At 48.8% G+C, this 16,126-nt stretch overlaps 1 protein-coding gene across 1 annotated transcript in view; it reads right to left on the reverse strand.

Moving 5' to 3' along the window:
• trpv4 (transient receptor potential cation channel, subfamily V, member 4) overlaps nt 1-16,126 on the reverse strand; it is a 109,700-nt gene that overhangs the window by 2,554 nt on the left and 91,020 nt on the right. The window contains exons 9-15 of the mRNA XM_085961326.1: nt 15,266-15,358; nt 12,503-12,576; nt 10,499-10,664; nt 7,079-7,145; nt 6,209-6,543; nt 3,931-4,058; nt 1,269-1,393 (exon numbers count right to left, since the gene is read on the reverse strand). Coding sequence (XP_085817452.1) covers nt 1,269-1,393; nt 3,931-4,058; nt 6,209-6,543; nt 7,079-7,145; nt 10,499-10,664; nt 12,503-12,576; nt 15,266-15,358 — 988 coding nt within the window. The remainder of the gene's footprint in view (nt 1-1,268; nt 1,394-3,930; nt 4,059-6,208; nt 6,544-7,078; nt 7,146-10,498; nt 10,665-12,502; nt 12,577-15,265; nt 15,359-16,126) is intronic.

Below are 16,126 nucleotides of genomic sequence, written 5' to 3' on the forward strand. Positions count from 1 at the left end.
TGGCCAAAGAACTGTGAAACTTCTCTTTTTTTTAAAAAAGTGTCACAGCCTGTGCAAGGGATCCTCCTTGTGAAGCGCCTTGGGATGTTTTATTGCGTTAAAGGAGCTATATAAATGCAAGTTGTTGCTGTTGTCCACAGGCTTTCTGCCTCTTTGAAATTTAAATGGTCCCTGTGCCGCCCTTGGCAATACTGGACGCCACGACCTTGAACAGAAAATCTAGGCCTTTGTTTTCATGCCCAATTAAGTCAAGAACAGAACTTTGTTCAACGGTAAATTTGAATTTTTGAAGGTTTTCTATAAACTTGTGACATAAGAAAACTACTAGGCACTTGGTCTAAGCGTTAAACAAAGCTTTAATCAACTGTTTTACAACATGGAGGTCTAGCTGTGTCCTTCACTAGTTCCTGTTAAGAATGTCCTGCGCAAGCTGGGCCTATGCCCGAGTATTTATACTCTCCCTGGACAGCGCCACCCGCAGGCCGCCCAGTATTATTTCATAAGTCTTTCTTTCATGAATGACTGATTCATGTCAACTTGTTTCTTTATTCTTTTGGGAGCCACTGGGAAATTATGTCTTGGGCATAAACTCGTTGGCAGTTACGAGCAGCATGTGGTCTTAACCTGTATAAACGGACACTCCCAAAAAACGGACAGGTATTGAGAGACCCAAAGAACTTAATGTGGTAAAATATACAAGAGGCACTCTGAAACCAGGGACACTCGCAAATCACGAACTACGGACAGCCTTCAATGCACCAAGCCCTCTTACACCTTCAAAACACGGGACACAGCCTGTTGCAATGCCACTATATCTGGGACTTTCACTGAATCGAATCGGGAGCACTGGCGCGTGCCCTTGCAGCTGGCCTCCTTTCTGCCCCCCAAAATTCTCGTGAGGTCATTGTTTGCCGGTCAGCGCGAGGCGGCAACGAGTTTTGTGAAAGAAACGGCTGTTGTGGAATGGGGAGCTCTTTACCCAGCGTCCATAGTGGCAGAGAAACCGCCCTATCGCTGGGATTGAATGCTCGCACGGCTCTGTCCCAGAGATGGAGCGGTTTTTCTGCCGCTATGGATGCTGGGTAAAGAACTCCCCATTCTACTGAAATTTTTTTTTACAGTGCATACAATGGCCACTTTGAAAATAAGGACACCTGCAAAAAAAAAGACAGCTGATGCCAGTCCCCAAGGTGTCCGTAATTTACAGGTCTCACTGTATTTGCTAAATCTCCGACTCTCTTGTAAGTGTCAACGTAACAGCAGCTCACCTCGGCGTAACCGGCCCATGGTTTGGGTAAAACCAGCGTCATATTGGTAGGTGTCGCTCCTTCCTGGGTCTTCATTAATAATTCCAACATTTTGGTTCCAATGAGACCAGTTGACCTCATCCACCCTGGAATATACACGGAGAGACCAGTGTCATGGTTACTGCAAAAGCACAAGGGATCATCGCAACAAGACTGCCTCTTATTTGAAGCCTGCTTGTTATGTACAGGCCTTGCTCAACAGGTCGAGGTCGGTCACTGTAGAACAATAGCAAAATACTGCGGATGCTGGAACTTCTGAAACAACAACAGAAAATGCTGGAAACACTCAGCAGGCCAGGCAGCATCCGTGGAGAGAGAAACAGAGTTAACGTTTCAGGTCTGGGACCCTTCGTCTGATGAAGGGAACGTTGATCGTGACTATATGGTTCATATATAGAAGAAAAATCACCTTAAAGTAACAATTTTAGGCTGGAATGTTGCACCAGTAATACAATGGCCCAGAAATTCGGGTCGGGGGCTTCCCGCGGGTGCAAGCCCCCGACCTGCACTTGCCTACCGCGCAGGCCGTTGTGCTGTGGGCCCACGTGGGATTCCGATCCTGGGCCTTCTCCAACTGCCGGCGCGCAGTGCTTGCGTATCCCAGGGGCGCAGTTAGTTCGATGTGTCCCCTGGGATCACGTGGGCCATGGAGAGCCAATCGGAGCAAGGAATGCTTCATTCATAAGTTTGACAGGAAGAGCTGTCAAACCTATAAATACTATAAGCCCCAAAAATCACTAAATCTTCAAATAAATTTTTTTTTAAATCAAATTTTTTAAATAAACTATAAATTACTTGAAATAACTATTTAAAACAATAATTTAAATTTTTGGAAAAAATAATTTTATTTTCTAACGGGGCTAAAAATAAACTTACCTTTCTTTAAAGTATTTTTAAAAATAATAAACCTGTGGAAAAAATGTTTTAATTTTAATTAAATCACCACTTACCTTGTAAAAAGCAGGCCTTGCGACTGCTTTTTACATGTCTAACTTCTGGAGACTTACCTTCCCGGGAAAACCTGCAAAAAAAAACTAAGTTCGATGCGCACGCGCTGCCTCTCCTGCGCACGCATTCAACCTCTTAACGCCTTCTTTCAGGGGAACAGAAGTGCCGGTTTCCCGCGCATGCGCAGTGCTTGCAGGAAACCAGCACTTCCATTGGGCTTACGGGTGAGTACCCCGTGTGTACCCACCCGTGGAGACCCGAATTTCTGGGCCATTATAACAGTCTAAGATTACACTATTCCCAACAGTCCAGGTCAAGTGCACCAGTTCTTTACAGGGTGTTGAAGCCGGGCACATTATTCAACCCAACTACTCAGAATTGATTTGAAGCCCCTGCTTCATCCCATCCCCCAAGTCCAGTCCCCTTTGGATCAAGGTTTATTTGAAACCTAAGACTGTCGACTATTCTCAATGAGCTCAGCTGTAGGCGATTCCCTGAGTTTACATCAAAAGTGAGGAAAAGGTAGGTTATTGTTTCAGATGGAAACCCTTCTCAGTTCTGACAACATTTTAACTTGTCCTTCAATTGCTGACAAACTTACTGGGGAAGAAATTCGGTGGGCTGCGCCACCAGTTAGCGCCGAAAGAGGACACTCAGTGGCTTTAGCACCACTGGCCACGCCTCCCGCGATATTTAGCTGGGGCGCTAATGGCGGCGTTAGCCTGTTGCGCTGCGCCACCACCGATGATGTCATCGGTGTGCGCAGCACCCCGCTACCGCCCCGATCGCGATATTTGGCAGTGACCGCCTCTGTAGCGCCGCTCGCTAATCGCGCCCGGTTCACGGGGCCTACCTGTGGCGGCAGTGGCGCAAATTAAGGTTGAGGTGGGGGGCGGCCGTTTTTTTTTCGGCGGCCACCTGCCAGCACCTCCGTCCCTGGCCTCCTGTTCTCCCCCCGCGGCATTGCCGGCTGTTTTCCGAGAGCCCGGCACTTCTCCTCGGTGCCGGGCTCTTTTGCCAGCACTCGCGATCGCTCATCGCGCTGGTGCAGGCCCCTCCCCCTTAAGAATGGGAGGAAGGCCTGCAGTACCGCAGCGCGCCGTGCCGCAGCGTGTGGCGCTGTGGCACGTTGCGCTGCGATATTCAGTTTCAGCGCCCTAAGAGGGACGCGGAGCGCCTCGAGCCTCGCCCCGTGTCCCTCTTGGGGCGCCCAAGCTGAATTTCCGGCGATCGCTGCTGCTCCGATCGCAGCGCAAAATCCGGCGCGCAGGCGAGCTTGGCGCCCCGTTTGCGGCTCCACCCAATTTCTCCCCCACTGTGTCTTTCTAGCATTTTCTGGTTATTTATTTTATTGACAAGGTGGCCTTTTTGGATACCTTGGGTCCTTTCTGGGGTTGTTGAAATGGAATGCCAGTGGATGGTTGGAAATGTGCCCAGACCGATCACTACCAGGTGGGAACATCGTCCACCAACCCTTGGGTTTCAAATTTACAGCTGATTCCAGCAGGAGATTGGCCCCAAGCATTTTGATAAATTGGCCGTGGTACCTCTACACCAGTTACTGCAACTGTCCCGCCGAGTCACAACAAGCCCAGCTTGAGTATAAGTGGTCAATACACAGAAGAAAGCGGTAAAAGAGAAAAAGAATTAAAAAAAAGTCTTATCCCTTTCATACCTAAAGCACCACCTCCGGTCAGGAGTGCCATCAGAATTGATTCCCACGGTAACCATCTCTCCTGAACGGAATGCTTTCCTCAAAAACACTGGGAACGATCTCTCGATGTCCAGGATTGTTGTCGCCCACTGTCAAGAATGATAAATAATGGGATATTATTTCAACAATCATTTTTACACATTTTATATCAAGGGTGTCCAACCTCGCAGCAGGAGACTGGATCCATGTATCACAACAGTTGAGCACCAACACAGTCTGCCTCTCCACCTCCCTCCCCTCATCACTCCCCCTTCACACCTGTCTGTCTCACTCCTCTTCCACTTCTGCCTCTCATCTTCACTTCTGTCTCCTTCTCGCCCTCCTCCTTCACATCACTTTTGTCTCTCCCTCTCCTTTAGTTCCATCTCTCTCTCTTCCTCCTTTTTTAATGGGTGGAGGGGAGGGGGGGCGGGGATGGTATGTGGTGGGGGGGATGGGGGGATGGGGTAATGATGGGGGGGGATGGTGTGGGGGATGGGGGGGAATGGTGTGGGGGATGGGGGGGAATGGTGTGGGGGATGGGGGGGAATGGTGTGGGGGATGGGGGGGGAATGGTGTGGGGGATGGGGGGGGGAATGGTGTGGGGGATGGGGGGGGGGAATGGTGTGGGGGATGGGGGGGAATGGTGTGGGGGATGGGGGGGAATGGTGTGGGGGATGGGGGGGGAATGGTGTGGGGGATGGGGGGAATGGTGTGGGGGATGGGGGGGAATGGTGTGGGGGATGGGGGGGGAATGGTGTGGGGGATGGGGGGAATGGTGTGGGGGATGGGGGGGAATGGTGTGGGGGATGGGGGGGAATGGTGTGGGGGATGGGGGGATGGGGGGAATGGTGTGGGGGATGGGGGGGAATGGTGTGGGGGATGGGGGGGAATGGTGTGGGGGATGGGGGGGAATGGTGTGGGGGATGGGGGGAATGGTGTGGGGGATGGGGGGGAATGGTGTGGGGGATGGGGGGGAATGGTGTGGTGGGATGGGGGGATGGTGTGGGGGATGGTGTGGGAACGGTGGGAGAGAGGCTACAAGAGGCCAACATGGCCCTGCTCTCCCAGAACCAGCACTGAAATACAAAGGCCCTTCCTGCCGCCCTGGCCCAGAGAATCAGGTGAGGGCTATGAATGAAAAGTCCCCAACTCTGGCAAAACCCGCAGGCAGAAACATCTCATTCTGGCAATGGAGGAACTAAACAATCGGGCGTCTCTCGGTCTCTTTGATCCGCATGTTCTAATTCTGTTTACTTCTGCATCCGCTCTTCTGCGGAGTACAGATTGATAATTTCACACCAAAAAAAAACCCTGCTGTCAAGGATTTAATAATTATCTCAAGATTTGCACCGAGCGTGTTCCTGAACCTAAAATTGCCTCCTGCTCCCCACATAAACATAGCTTGCCACTTGATCATGTGGTGGCCGGGCTGACTGCTGCTTCGGATTTTTATAGCTAGTATTTGTAATATGGGTATATATAAAGAATACTATTGGCACAGTGCTGCCGACTCTCTGAGCTGGAGTGCAGCAGACTGCCATCCGCCTCGCACTCCCAGCGGTGCTGCCCTCCTCTCCACTCAGGACCCGACTCATGAATCTACGACACTGCTGGTCCCGACCAGAGGCCAAGGTGCCGGGAGCAAGAGGCAGGAGTCAGCCCGCTAAGGTCCCGCTGGAAGAGCCAGGAATGGTCTGATCGTTTCATTCCCCACCCGCCCCACGGGGGAGGAGCAGCTGTTTCTGCTGGCGGGTGTTTTGTTCCATCAGGAGCTTAGATATCTTACAGTTTTGAGAAAATGGTTACAAATGGCCATCACAGATTTCACGAGGGACAATCGTGCTCGACAAACCTCAGAATTCTTTACAGGCATGGTAGATGGAAGAAATGCAGCGGATGTAGTGTACATGGACTTTGCAGTAGTTGAGGGGTCTAGAACGAGGGGCCGCTGATACAAGGTTGAATGCAAGAGATTTAGAACAGAGAGCAGGAGAAACCTCCTCACACAGGTGGTGGAATTCACTTCCAGGTTTAGTGATTGAGGCAGAGACTATGTTAACATTCAAAGTCAGATTGGATAAATGGATGAAGGAAATGGGATCAAGGGATACGGGAACAGGTTGGGTGGGTAAATATGATTCGGGCTATTTGCTCCAGTGGAGGGTAAATGCCGACAGAGATTGGTTGGCCTGTTGGACTATTCAAGTCCAGGGATTCAAACGTACCCAGAACCCAGTGCAACCTAATCACCTCTCACCTGAAGTCTCCAGATTTGCTTGCTCTTCTTAGAGACTTGCCCCACAGTTTCACCCATCAAAGCAATTAACATGTTCAGCAGCAGCACAAAGGTCAGGATAATATAGGAGACCAGGAGGATGACGAAGACAATAGGGTACTTGGCACTGTTGATAACATCTAGGTCACCCATGCCGATGGTGAGGCGGAAGAGCTCCAGCAGGAACTTGCTGAACGATAAGTTGTCTCTACAGATGGGATATGTTGAGCTTGTGCAGTTTGGCGAATCGGATGTTATGTCACAGGTTTGAAGCGTAGTGTCATCACTGGGACAAGTCATCAAAAGTGAGACCAGGGCTGGAACAGAATTTAAGAGATGTTACACCATTACAATTTATAACATTTACTCGGACATAGCAGAGAAGTGTAAAACGAATCTGTGGTTCCATAAATCTGTTTTTAAAGCATCTGTTTGAAGAACGATCTGTATCTTTTTCTCTCTTTTACCTCTTCTATGCTTCCTGTTGCAATGGTGCACAGGAAAGGCAAGACAGGCAACCTGCGCCGTCATATCTGCCAGTGGTTTTGTATAACCAGATCCTGGGAAGTGTGTAACATAATCCCAGGGTGACTAGCCTTACAGTTACCCCCGCCCATCTCCTCCAATACCACAGTTCAGATTGGGAACTTACCGTGTGAGGAGTCATGAGCACAAAGCCATGTCCTACCACACCCCTTAACATCACCTGTTAGAGCTTTAGCATGGTGTACCATTTCACACACCCCTTCCGCCCCTCACCTCACCCCTCCACCCCCCACCCCCAGCTTTTTAAATACTGTTACACCCTTGCCAATATGCACAGCAAGATGTCAGTGTTTTAACATTACAAACCTGATGTGAAACCAATCATGAACAGTACGTAAACTAGAAGGAACCGGAAAAGATCTTTAACCAGGATCTGAAAAATAAAAGGACAACTTGTCAGAAGATAGAAATGTCCAATGGAAATGAATAGATTATACAAATTACAGTGACATTGCATGGCACATAATGCTGAGGGTCCCTTGTGTGATGCTCTGTGGATGTGATTGCAGTCTCTGGAGCTTACTACAAGTGTGGGCACAGCTACTGAATCTTCTAATGCTGAAACTAGCATGAGCGATTTGCCTGCCGAGCCAGTTTTCAAAGTCAAAATTAGAATCTTCTGTATGAATCTCCTCTGTATGTGGCTTTGATAAGCTTAGTTTTCACGGGAACAAGTTGATTCTGTACAAAGCATTCTACAGGCAGCTCAATTTCTTTACCCTTCCTTTTTATGGGCTCACATATGCCATTTTTTTATCTTCAGCTCTGTCCCAGTGCCAAAAAGGCAGTAATGTACCAGTGGATGCTTGATGTGAGGACGTGTATATCATCAGGCACTGAGACCTACTCCATGTCCAATGCGATACCTAGGGTCGCCAACACTGGTTGGACACATTCCTGGAAGCGTCATCACATGACCTCTTGCCCCCAACTGCCCCTTCCCCCACACTCCTGTTTAAAAACACAATTTTTCTTATTGTCCCTATGATTTTTCTCCTGGGTTGCTCACAGCAGCGTCCTGGAGATTAATTCCTGGAGACTCCAGGGCAATCCGGGCGGGTGGGCAACCCTAGCACCAGCTCGCTGCAATGTGGCCAGGCAGCACATAGTGGCGCTGGGAGCTGGCTCATTAAGGTGGCAGAGCCAATGTAAATTAGGGCCGCACCCCATAATGTGGCTGAAGCACCTGGGCAGCACGCCAATTTTTTTTTCCATTCGTTCCTGGGATCTGGGCATCACTGGCAAGGCCAACATTTATTGCCCATCCCTAATTGCCCTGGAGAAGGTGGTGGTGAGCTGCCGCCTTGAACCGCTGCAGTCCGTGTGGTGAAGGTACTCCCACAGTGCTGTTAGGGAGGGAGTGCCAGGATTTTGACCTAGCGGTGATGAAGGAACGGCGATATACTTCCAAGTCAGGATGGTGTGTAACTTGGAGGGGAACTTGGAGCTGGTGGTGTTCCCATGTGCCTGCTGCCCTTGTCCTTCTAGGTGGTAGAGGTCGCGGGTTTGGGAGGTGCTGCCGAAGAAACCTTGGCGAGTTGCTGCAGTGCATCTCGTAGATGGTACACACTGCAGCCACGGTACGCTGGTGGTGCAGGGAGTGAATGTTTAAGGTGGTGGATGGGGTGCCAATCAAGCGGGCTGCTTTTTCAGTGTTGTTGGAGCTGCACTCATCCAGGCAAGTGGAGAGTATTCCATCGCACTCCTTACGTGTGCCTTGTAGATGGTGCCTTGTAGATGGTGGAAAGGCTTTGGGGAGTCAGGAGGTGAGACACACCACAGAATACCCAGCCTCTGACCTGCTCTTGTTGCCACAGTATTTATGTGGCTGGTTCAGTAAAGTTTCTGGTCAATGGTGACCCCCAGGATGTTGATGGTGGGGGATTCAGCGATGGTAATGCCATTGAATGTCAAGGGGTGGTCGTTAGACTCTTGCTTGTTGGAGATAGTCATTGCCTGGCACTGTGTGGCGCGAATGTAACCTGCCACTTATCAGCCCAAGCATGAATGTCATCCAGGTCTTGCTAGATGTGGACATGGACTGCTTCATTATCTGAGGAGTTGCGAATGGAACTGAATACTGTGCAATCATCAGCGAACATCCCCACTTCTGACTTTATGATGGAGGGAAGGTCATTGATGAAGCAGCTGAAGATGTTTGGGTCTAGGACACTGCCCTGAGGAACTCCTGCAGCGATGTCCTGGGGCTGTGATGATTGATCCAACAACTACAACCATCTATAACTACATTCCTCAATATCCATTAACAACGGGTGCTGAAGGGGATTTTAAATCAAAGGTTTTCATCATGGTGGGCCCTGATCTTACACAAAGGCCTCCCAACCCATATTGATGTCTAGCATTGTGCCTCAAAATGCCAGTTTGGCTCAGGCACCAGAACCCACCTCCTCCCCTTTACCCCTACCCCCCCCCCCCCAACTCCAAGAATTACTTCATAGAATGAGGCACCAGCAGCTGCTTATTTGCTGCTGGTACCTGAGATCTTGTCTCCGTGCACTGTATGGGCCAGAGAACAAGTTTGAATATGTTAATGAGTTAATCTTGCATTATGGATGAAGTCGTGGATGGAGCCATGAAAGCATCATCAGCTCCAAGTCTACGAATTGTACATTCTGTTTATTTACTGCAGGCTATTATATTATCGTTAGTGTAGGGTGTGTTTTTAAGTAGTAATTTTATTGTTTTTCTAAATTGCCTCTGAATAAAATTGCCCATTCTTTTCATCAGAATAATCTGTGATCTCATATTCAGGCCACCTGGGTTACCCCCATCACTTTGCGTCATCTGCTCGGATCCACGTAATGTAAATGAGGACTTGTACTTCCTCCCGCCATCACATCAGTTTCACTATTTGAAGAAGAATGATGTACAAGACAGTGGTCACATCAGATATGTGTCCAATGGCCTCCATCCTCTCCCCGCCCTCATCCACCCTCCCCTCCCAGTGAGGAATGGTCAAAGAATCTTTTATACTGCGTGGCATCGGAAAGATTTCAGTCCCTTGAGAAGGTAAGGAGGTGAGCAAGAATACTGGTTTCAGGAATCTAAGTTACGGGGAACAATTAAGGAACATAGGAACAGGAGTAGGCCATTCAGCCCCTCGAGCCTGTTCCACCAGTTAATTGGATCATGCTTGATCTGTATCTTATCGCCACTTATCCACTTTGGTTCCATAACCCTTAATACCCTTACCTAACAAACATCTATCAATCTCAGTTTTGACATTTTCAATTGACTCCCCCAGCCTCAACAGCTTTTTGCAGGGGATGGGGGGGGGGGGGTGGGGGAAGAGTTTCAGATTTCCACTACCCTTCGTGTGAAGAAGTGCTTCCTAACATCTCCCCTGAATGGCCTATCACTAATTTTAAGGTTGTGCCCTCTAGTTCTGGACTCCCTCTAGGAAGTTGGGCTTCTTCTCATCGCAAGGTGACGTCATGGAACTTTTCAAGATTGTGACAGGATAACACGTTAATAGTTAGGACTAAGATGGGGAATTATTTCTTGCACAAAGGACGGTAGATTGATGTAATTTGATGGCCAGTGAAGTGGACAGCAGACTGGTGTTCGAGGGGGAACTGGATATCTTTCTAGAGAGCAAGAAGTTCTTGGGGTTGCATTGAATCAAAGGGATAGGCTTGTTGAGTCTACTGGTCTTTTCCCTGAAAATGTGTGTGTTCCGAAGTTCAGTCAGATCACTACACCCACCTTCTGTATCATGATGCTGTAGGTCCCTGTTAGCTTCAGGCCTCTGGTGAAGTACAGTGTGTTTATCCAGCCTAAGACCAGAGCAAACACCATTACAGCAAGATAGGACTCCTCACCAGCCACGTACAGCCCCGCCGACACCAACACCAGGATGGAATAAATAAAACTGCAACACAGGAGCATCACAGTGGCTTGGTCAACAGAACATGATAGGATAAATGTAACTCCATAGATAGACCGAATTCTGGACAACAGGCTCAGAACCATTTTCTTATGGATGGGCAAACTGAGAGGTGAGCAACTCAGCAACTCTCCCATTTCGATATTGTAATACGCTGTCACTCTCAATACATATCCCAATACTGCAGGGGTGTGCTTAGGCCAACGTGTGACCCCTGACTTTTGACCCTGAAAGCCCAGACAACTCAGCTCTTATTTGTTGGTTTGTCGTGCTTGAATTTTGTGGGCTTAGTAATTTGAAAAGGGCTGTTGCCTCATTGGTGGTTGAATCCTAAATCAGCTAGTGTCAAGATGCTGATCTGCTTTTATCAACAGCTCAAGATATATGCAAATTAACAGGTACATGGATTATATGCAGACCCCACCAAGGCTCCATTTTGCACACCAATATGGCCGAAGGAGACAAAGGCTTGGGCACCCCTGCAATATTGTATCCCTCCCAATAGTGTATCTCTTTCAATACTGTACATTAATGCCTAGTGGCCTAGGTTGTCCGCCTCGCCCCTATTTTGTTTGGTGGATCTGGAGCGAGCAGAGGCAGCAGGCAACTCGGGTTCTCACTCCACCCTCGCCCCTCCCTGGCCATTTTCTGGGGGCCCAGGACCATCGGGACGAAAGGTAAATGCATGCAAATGAGGGAAACACAACCGTCGCCAGGTTTCCCGACATTTTCACTCTTGGAACGCTGGAAGCAAGGGGCCACCTGTTCGGCTCTGGCGCTCAGAGGTCAGCAGAGCGGAACCCAAGTCGAACAGGCCTCCGTACAAGCTCCCTCACAGCAGGGCTCTGCCCAGACCCATCACGGGCCACCTCTTTCTCCTGCAGCGGTAGGGCCCCCCCCAACCTCCCGAGGCCTGCAGTAGCAAGTCTGCCCCCAGACTCATGCAACTCCCTGGTGGAGGCCAGCAAGCCTACTTGCTACAGTTAAATGGCTCTGCAGCCAGAAATACAGCCGGAGTTAGCGGAGCACATCAGGGATGATGCAAGTCCAGAGACATGTTTCAATCAAGGTGAAAGTGAAAAGCCTGGGCCTGTAGCTGTTCCAATACTGTGTTACAGGCCTTTTACCTACATTAAAGTTGTTAAATAAACATGAATTGATTTTGTCTGTATATTTCCATATTTGTAAGTCTCCCAATACCGCAAGCGTGAACGCCATTTCAACTTGTATCCCAATCCTTGACTCTCCCAACCTCTTGATCCTCCCAATACAGTACCTCTTGTATTGCTGTATCCCTCCAAGTTTCACCACAAAGAACAGTTTTCCAGAACAACATGTCTCTAATGGTTTTACATTAAGAAATTGAGATATACGTAACAAGGAGACAGCATTGAACAAAATCCTGCCTCTGTGCAGGTTCAACCATCCTTCTGCTATACAGAAGTTGGTTTACTCTGATCCATCCAAGGGTGTATTTTCTTGTGGGCAGATCTGAAACGTCATAACTTTTGGTTGGTATTTCCGATAGCTTGACCGAGAAGGGATTAATATAGCGGGGGCGCTCCCACTGTAAACATTACATAATTCCTTCTGAAAGTTGCTGTTGAATTTCAGGCAGTGATTTACATTGTAAATAAATACAGGCCTGTCTGTATGGGAGAAAAGCACTGTAAAATCCTGTGTGTAACTCGAGCTTTATTGGCATCATCATCATCATTGTAGGTGTAAGACAGTGACTTGCATTCTGGCGCAATTAAGAGCAAAGTGAGCACTTTATAATCTGAATTTTTTGGTAACTTTTAAGGAAATAATGGAGATCTTACTAAAGCAGCTGGAAAGATCCATCAATGAACATGGAGTTCACTCCCGGACATTTCTTCAGGAACAAATCCTTCACCTTGGGGATGGAAAAAAAAAGATTCTATTTGTTTTTTCACACTGGTGCCATAGTTTATACATTAAAAAAAAAATCTTTCTCTTCATTGCTGTCGGGTCTCCCCATACCAACTGTGATCTCTCTTCAAGGAGCTGGGTGGGCTTCCTCCTCCTAGGCTCCTGCCAGTGCTGCTCTGATACTGACTGGGAGGCGGGCGAGAGCAATGCTGGGGGTAGGCAAGGGGGGAGATTGATACTCCCGCTGATTTTCACTCTTCCCTCCCCACCCCCCTCTCTCAGGCAGCTCATCTCTAGTTGGTACCTCCTCACAGCAGCACAGCTGTGGTCAGCCTGGGCCTGTTCTAATTGGACCAATAGGGGTGCCCCAGTGTCACCTGACGAGTGCCTCCTTTGAAGGACATCACTAATACAATAGTCTAACATGTGGTCCAATTAAACTGAAAGATGCTTAAAATAAAACAACTAACAAAAGAATTGAAACATATAAAGTCCGATTTCAACAGACAGAAAGGGAAGCTTATAAAACTGAATCACAATGTTGTTGCGTGTGTCTATTAGACGCTCTATTCCCGGCGGTGCCCACCGGTCGCGGAAGGCCCCATACGTACTGGCGGACACCACATGCTCCCTCTCCAGGGCCACCCGGGCACCGACTAGACCACGGAAGAGGGGCAGGTAGCCAGAGCGACCATCCCACCCGCACAACCCGCCACCGTCCCTGGGCTGCAATCATCCCGGGCCAGTGAATTGGAATGGGATCTTGGAGTAGCAATGACACAAGAAAAAACAGTATCCTGCTGCATCATGACTGACGTTCCTACAAACTGCTGCATCACACCACTCTTTAACATGCCTGGTTAGAGCTCACCTGATGGGTCAGAGCTCCCAGGTCTGTGCTGAGTTTGCTGGTATTAACTGCGGTGACAGAGGCACGACAACTGTTTGCGGGAATTACCAGCCAGATTATCACAACCTGGCGAACTCCTGTTGGAAACTGCGTGCCTGGTTGTTGGGCAAGACCTGCCTCGGTCAGTCACCTGCTGAAGACTCACTGTCGAGGCTGACACATGAAGAGTGGCCACTTGGACAAGGTATAAGAAGGTGGGCGGGACCTGTGGCTCTGTGCTCCTGCATGAGTCACCAAAGTAGAGGAAGGGAGGAAACTGGAGGGACGAAGTCATTATCTACCCCTCCCTTTTAAACTTTGGACATGATTCTATCCCCATTGATCCAATAGGTTTCACACCACTGGTTCGGTGCTTCACCAAAACAAATAATTTAACACATTTATTTTAAAACAATCATTTTCTTCAACAAATATTGTGAGAAATGTCCTGCGGTTCCTTCTATTTTTCTACCTTTACTTCATAATATTCAGTGTTATATGTTTAGAATCAAGTCATTGATGAAGATGTTATAGAAAAGGTGTAGGATGTTTATAAATGTATATTTTCAAAATGGTTAAAGAATTTCAGTTCTGTGTTGACAGGAACTCTCTCTGTTTTTCCTGCTCCAGGGAAATCCCAGAGTTAACAGGGAACCTTCAAAACAAGAAAGGAGGGTCCCAGGTTGACTCCTGAGTCTTTGCTAAGTCAGATCATCACAGCTAAAATGGCTTTGAACATGCCGTAGGCCTCAGCTCTCCTGGATTAGGGAGAGGCAAAAATCAGCCCCAGGTTCCTGCTCGAGAAACCCCTGCTGGAACGTGCCTGTGTGTGGATGTGGAGCAAGGGCAGGACTGAGCTCAGCCTGTGGATCCATGCCTCAGTGTGGGCCCACTCCTTCGCAAGAGAAGGTGACGAGGCTGGGGAACAAAATAACTCCGACAGTCGGCTTGTGGCGGTGACCCTCGTGCGTCAGGCGTATCAGCGTGCTGCATCAACAGAGGGTGCACTTGTTCTCCTTCTCTCTCCCAATCTCCCCGGGATCAAAGGGGTATCAGGACAAAGTGGGGGGGGGGGGGGCAGTGAGTGGAGACCAGGTATTTTCCAACCAAGCATGATGGAGAAACCAGACGGCATGTCACTGCAGCCTGGTCTTGCATGGCGCCCAGGGATTGGTTACAGAGCTGCAATACTAGAGACCTGGGAGCATATCTGCTTCTCCGCCCTGTTGGCCAAGGAATGGCCTAGAGAACTAAAACACAAAATAGTAAAACTATCTTCACAAACTGAACAGCACTTTGTTTTTATTGTGGTTGCTAATCGGGTAAGGTTCTCTCTTTCTTCCATTATTTTTCTCATCTTTTCCCTGCTCTCCCTTTATCACGCACCATCCAAAGTTGAGAGAACACACAGCTTCCTCCCAACAGGCATATGGGATAATCCCTCAGGATAACTTACCCTCCAATTCCCCCTACCTGCCTGTGTTGGTTTTCACTCAGCACTCCCCACAGTGGTGCAATATTGTCATGTGGGGGGTGGGCAGCTACATTCACGTTCCCTCTGATCTGCAGATCAATGCATTGGCGCTCTAATGTACTGGGGCACTGGGTGTTCCCCCCCCCCCACCAACCACCCCTCCCCAACTCCAAACTGTGCACATTTCCAGATGTTAAAACCTTCCTATCAAAGCGTAACAACAACATTGTTTAGCAGACCAAAATCCCTAGTTCACGGTCCTTGCCCACTGAGTTTAGCTCAGCCCTGTAACGCTACTGAATTGTTTGCAAATCATTTTTCTCCGCTTACGTTTGTGAAGAAAAAGAAGATGGCGGTGACGACAGTGATAATTTCTCCAGCCATTCGCAGGTAGTCGCCCGTTGTTTTGTACGGGTAAGGAGGCTGGAAGAGAGTTGAAAAAGAAAATCATTGAGCAAGTGATCGAGCCGGGCTCGGGCCTGAAACAGGAGACCGAGAGGTAGTTAAAGCGCAAGGCAAGAACTGAGTGCTATTTTCTTTCCCCCCTTTATCTGGTGTCTCCATTCTGCCCACCATCGACAGCCAATGGGATGGCCATGCAGCCTTGGCCAGTGGTGTGTAACCAGACACAGGGGATGGGCCTAATCATCCCAGGGTGGCCCTTCCCTCTGATCTTCTCTCTGCCTGCCTGTGGAAAGCCCCTTGTGGGGAGGCATATCTGACACCGCAGCATTTCTGCTGTAATATAAAGGTAAATGCGGTGCCACATACAGCTGTTAGTACTGGAGTATTAACCCAAAGTTTTAACATTTATCTTGAACCTTTATCAAAGCTGAAACTATATTTGTCCTGTATTACTTTTAAGTCTGCACATCCCTTTAAATTTGAGCTGCTGGCCTGATTTTGCACATCCCCTCCATCGGGCCAGCTGATGTATTGGGGCAAAGCTACACAGGCAGCTATGAATAATTATTCAGATAAGGTGACGGCATGGAATTGCAGGCAGTCAGCGCACTTTGTGCCAACAGCCAGGCGGAAAAATCTCGGCTTAACCTGGAGCAGAGAGTCGGCCCTTTAATACCATGGAGCAGTAAGGTCACAAGTTCAATCCTCCACTCTGCTCACTTCCCGGTCTGGGCAGCGGCAGACGGGAAAATGCCAGGTGAAAGCTGCAAAGTCGCCCGATAAGGG

Source organism: Somniosus microcephalus, chromosome 19 (genome assembly GCF_052327205.1).
Source record: "Somniosus microcephalus isolate GS21.2 chromosome 19, FLI_Smic_1.0, whole genome shotgun sequence".
Classification (NCBI taxonomy): domain Eukaryota; kingdom Metazoa; phylum Chordata; class Chondrichthyes; order Squaliformes; family Somniosidae; genus Somniosus; species Somniosus microcephalus.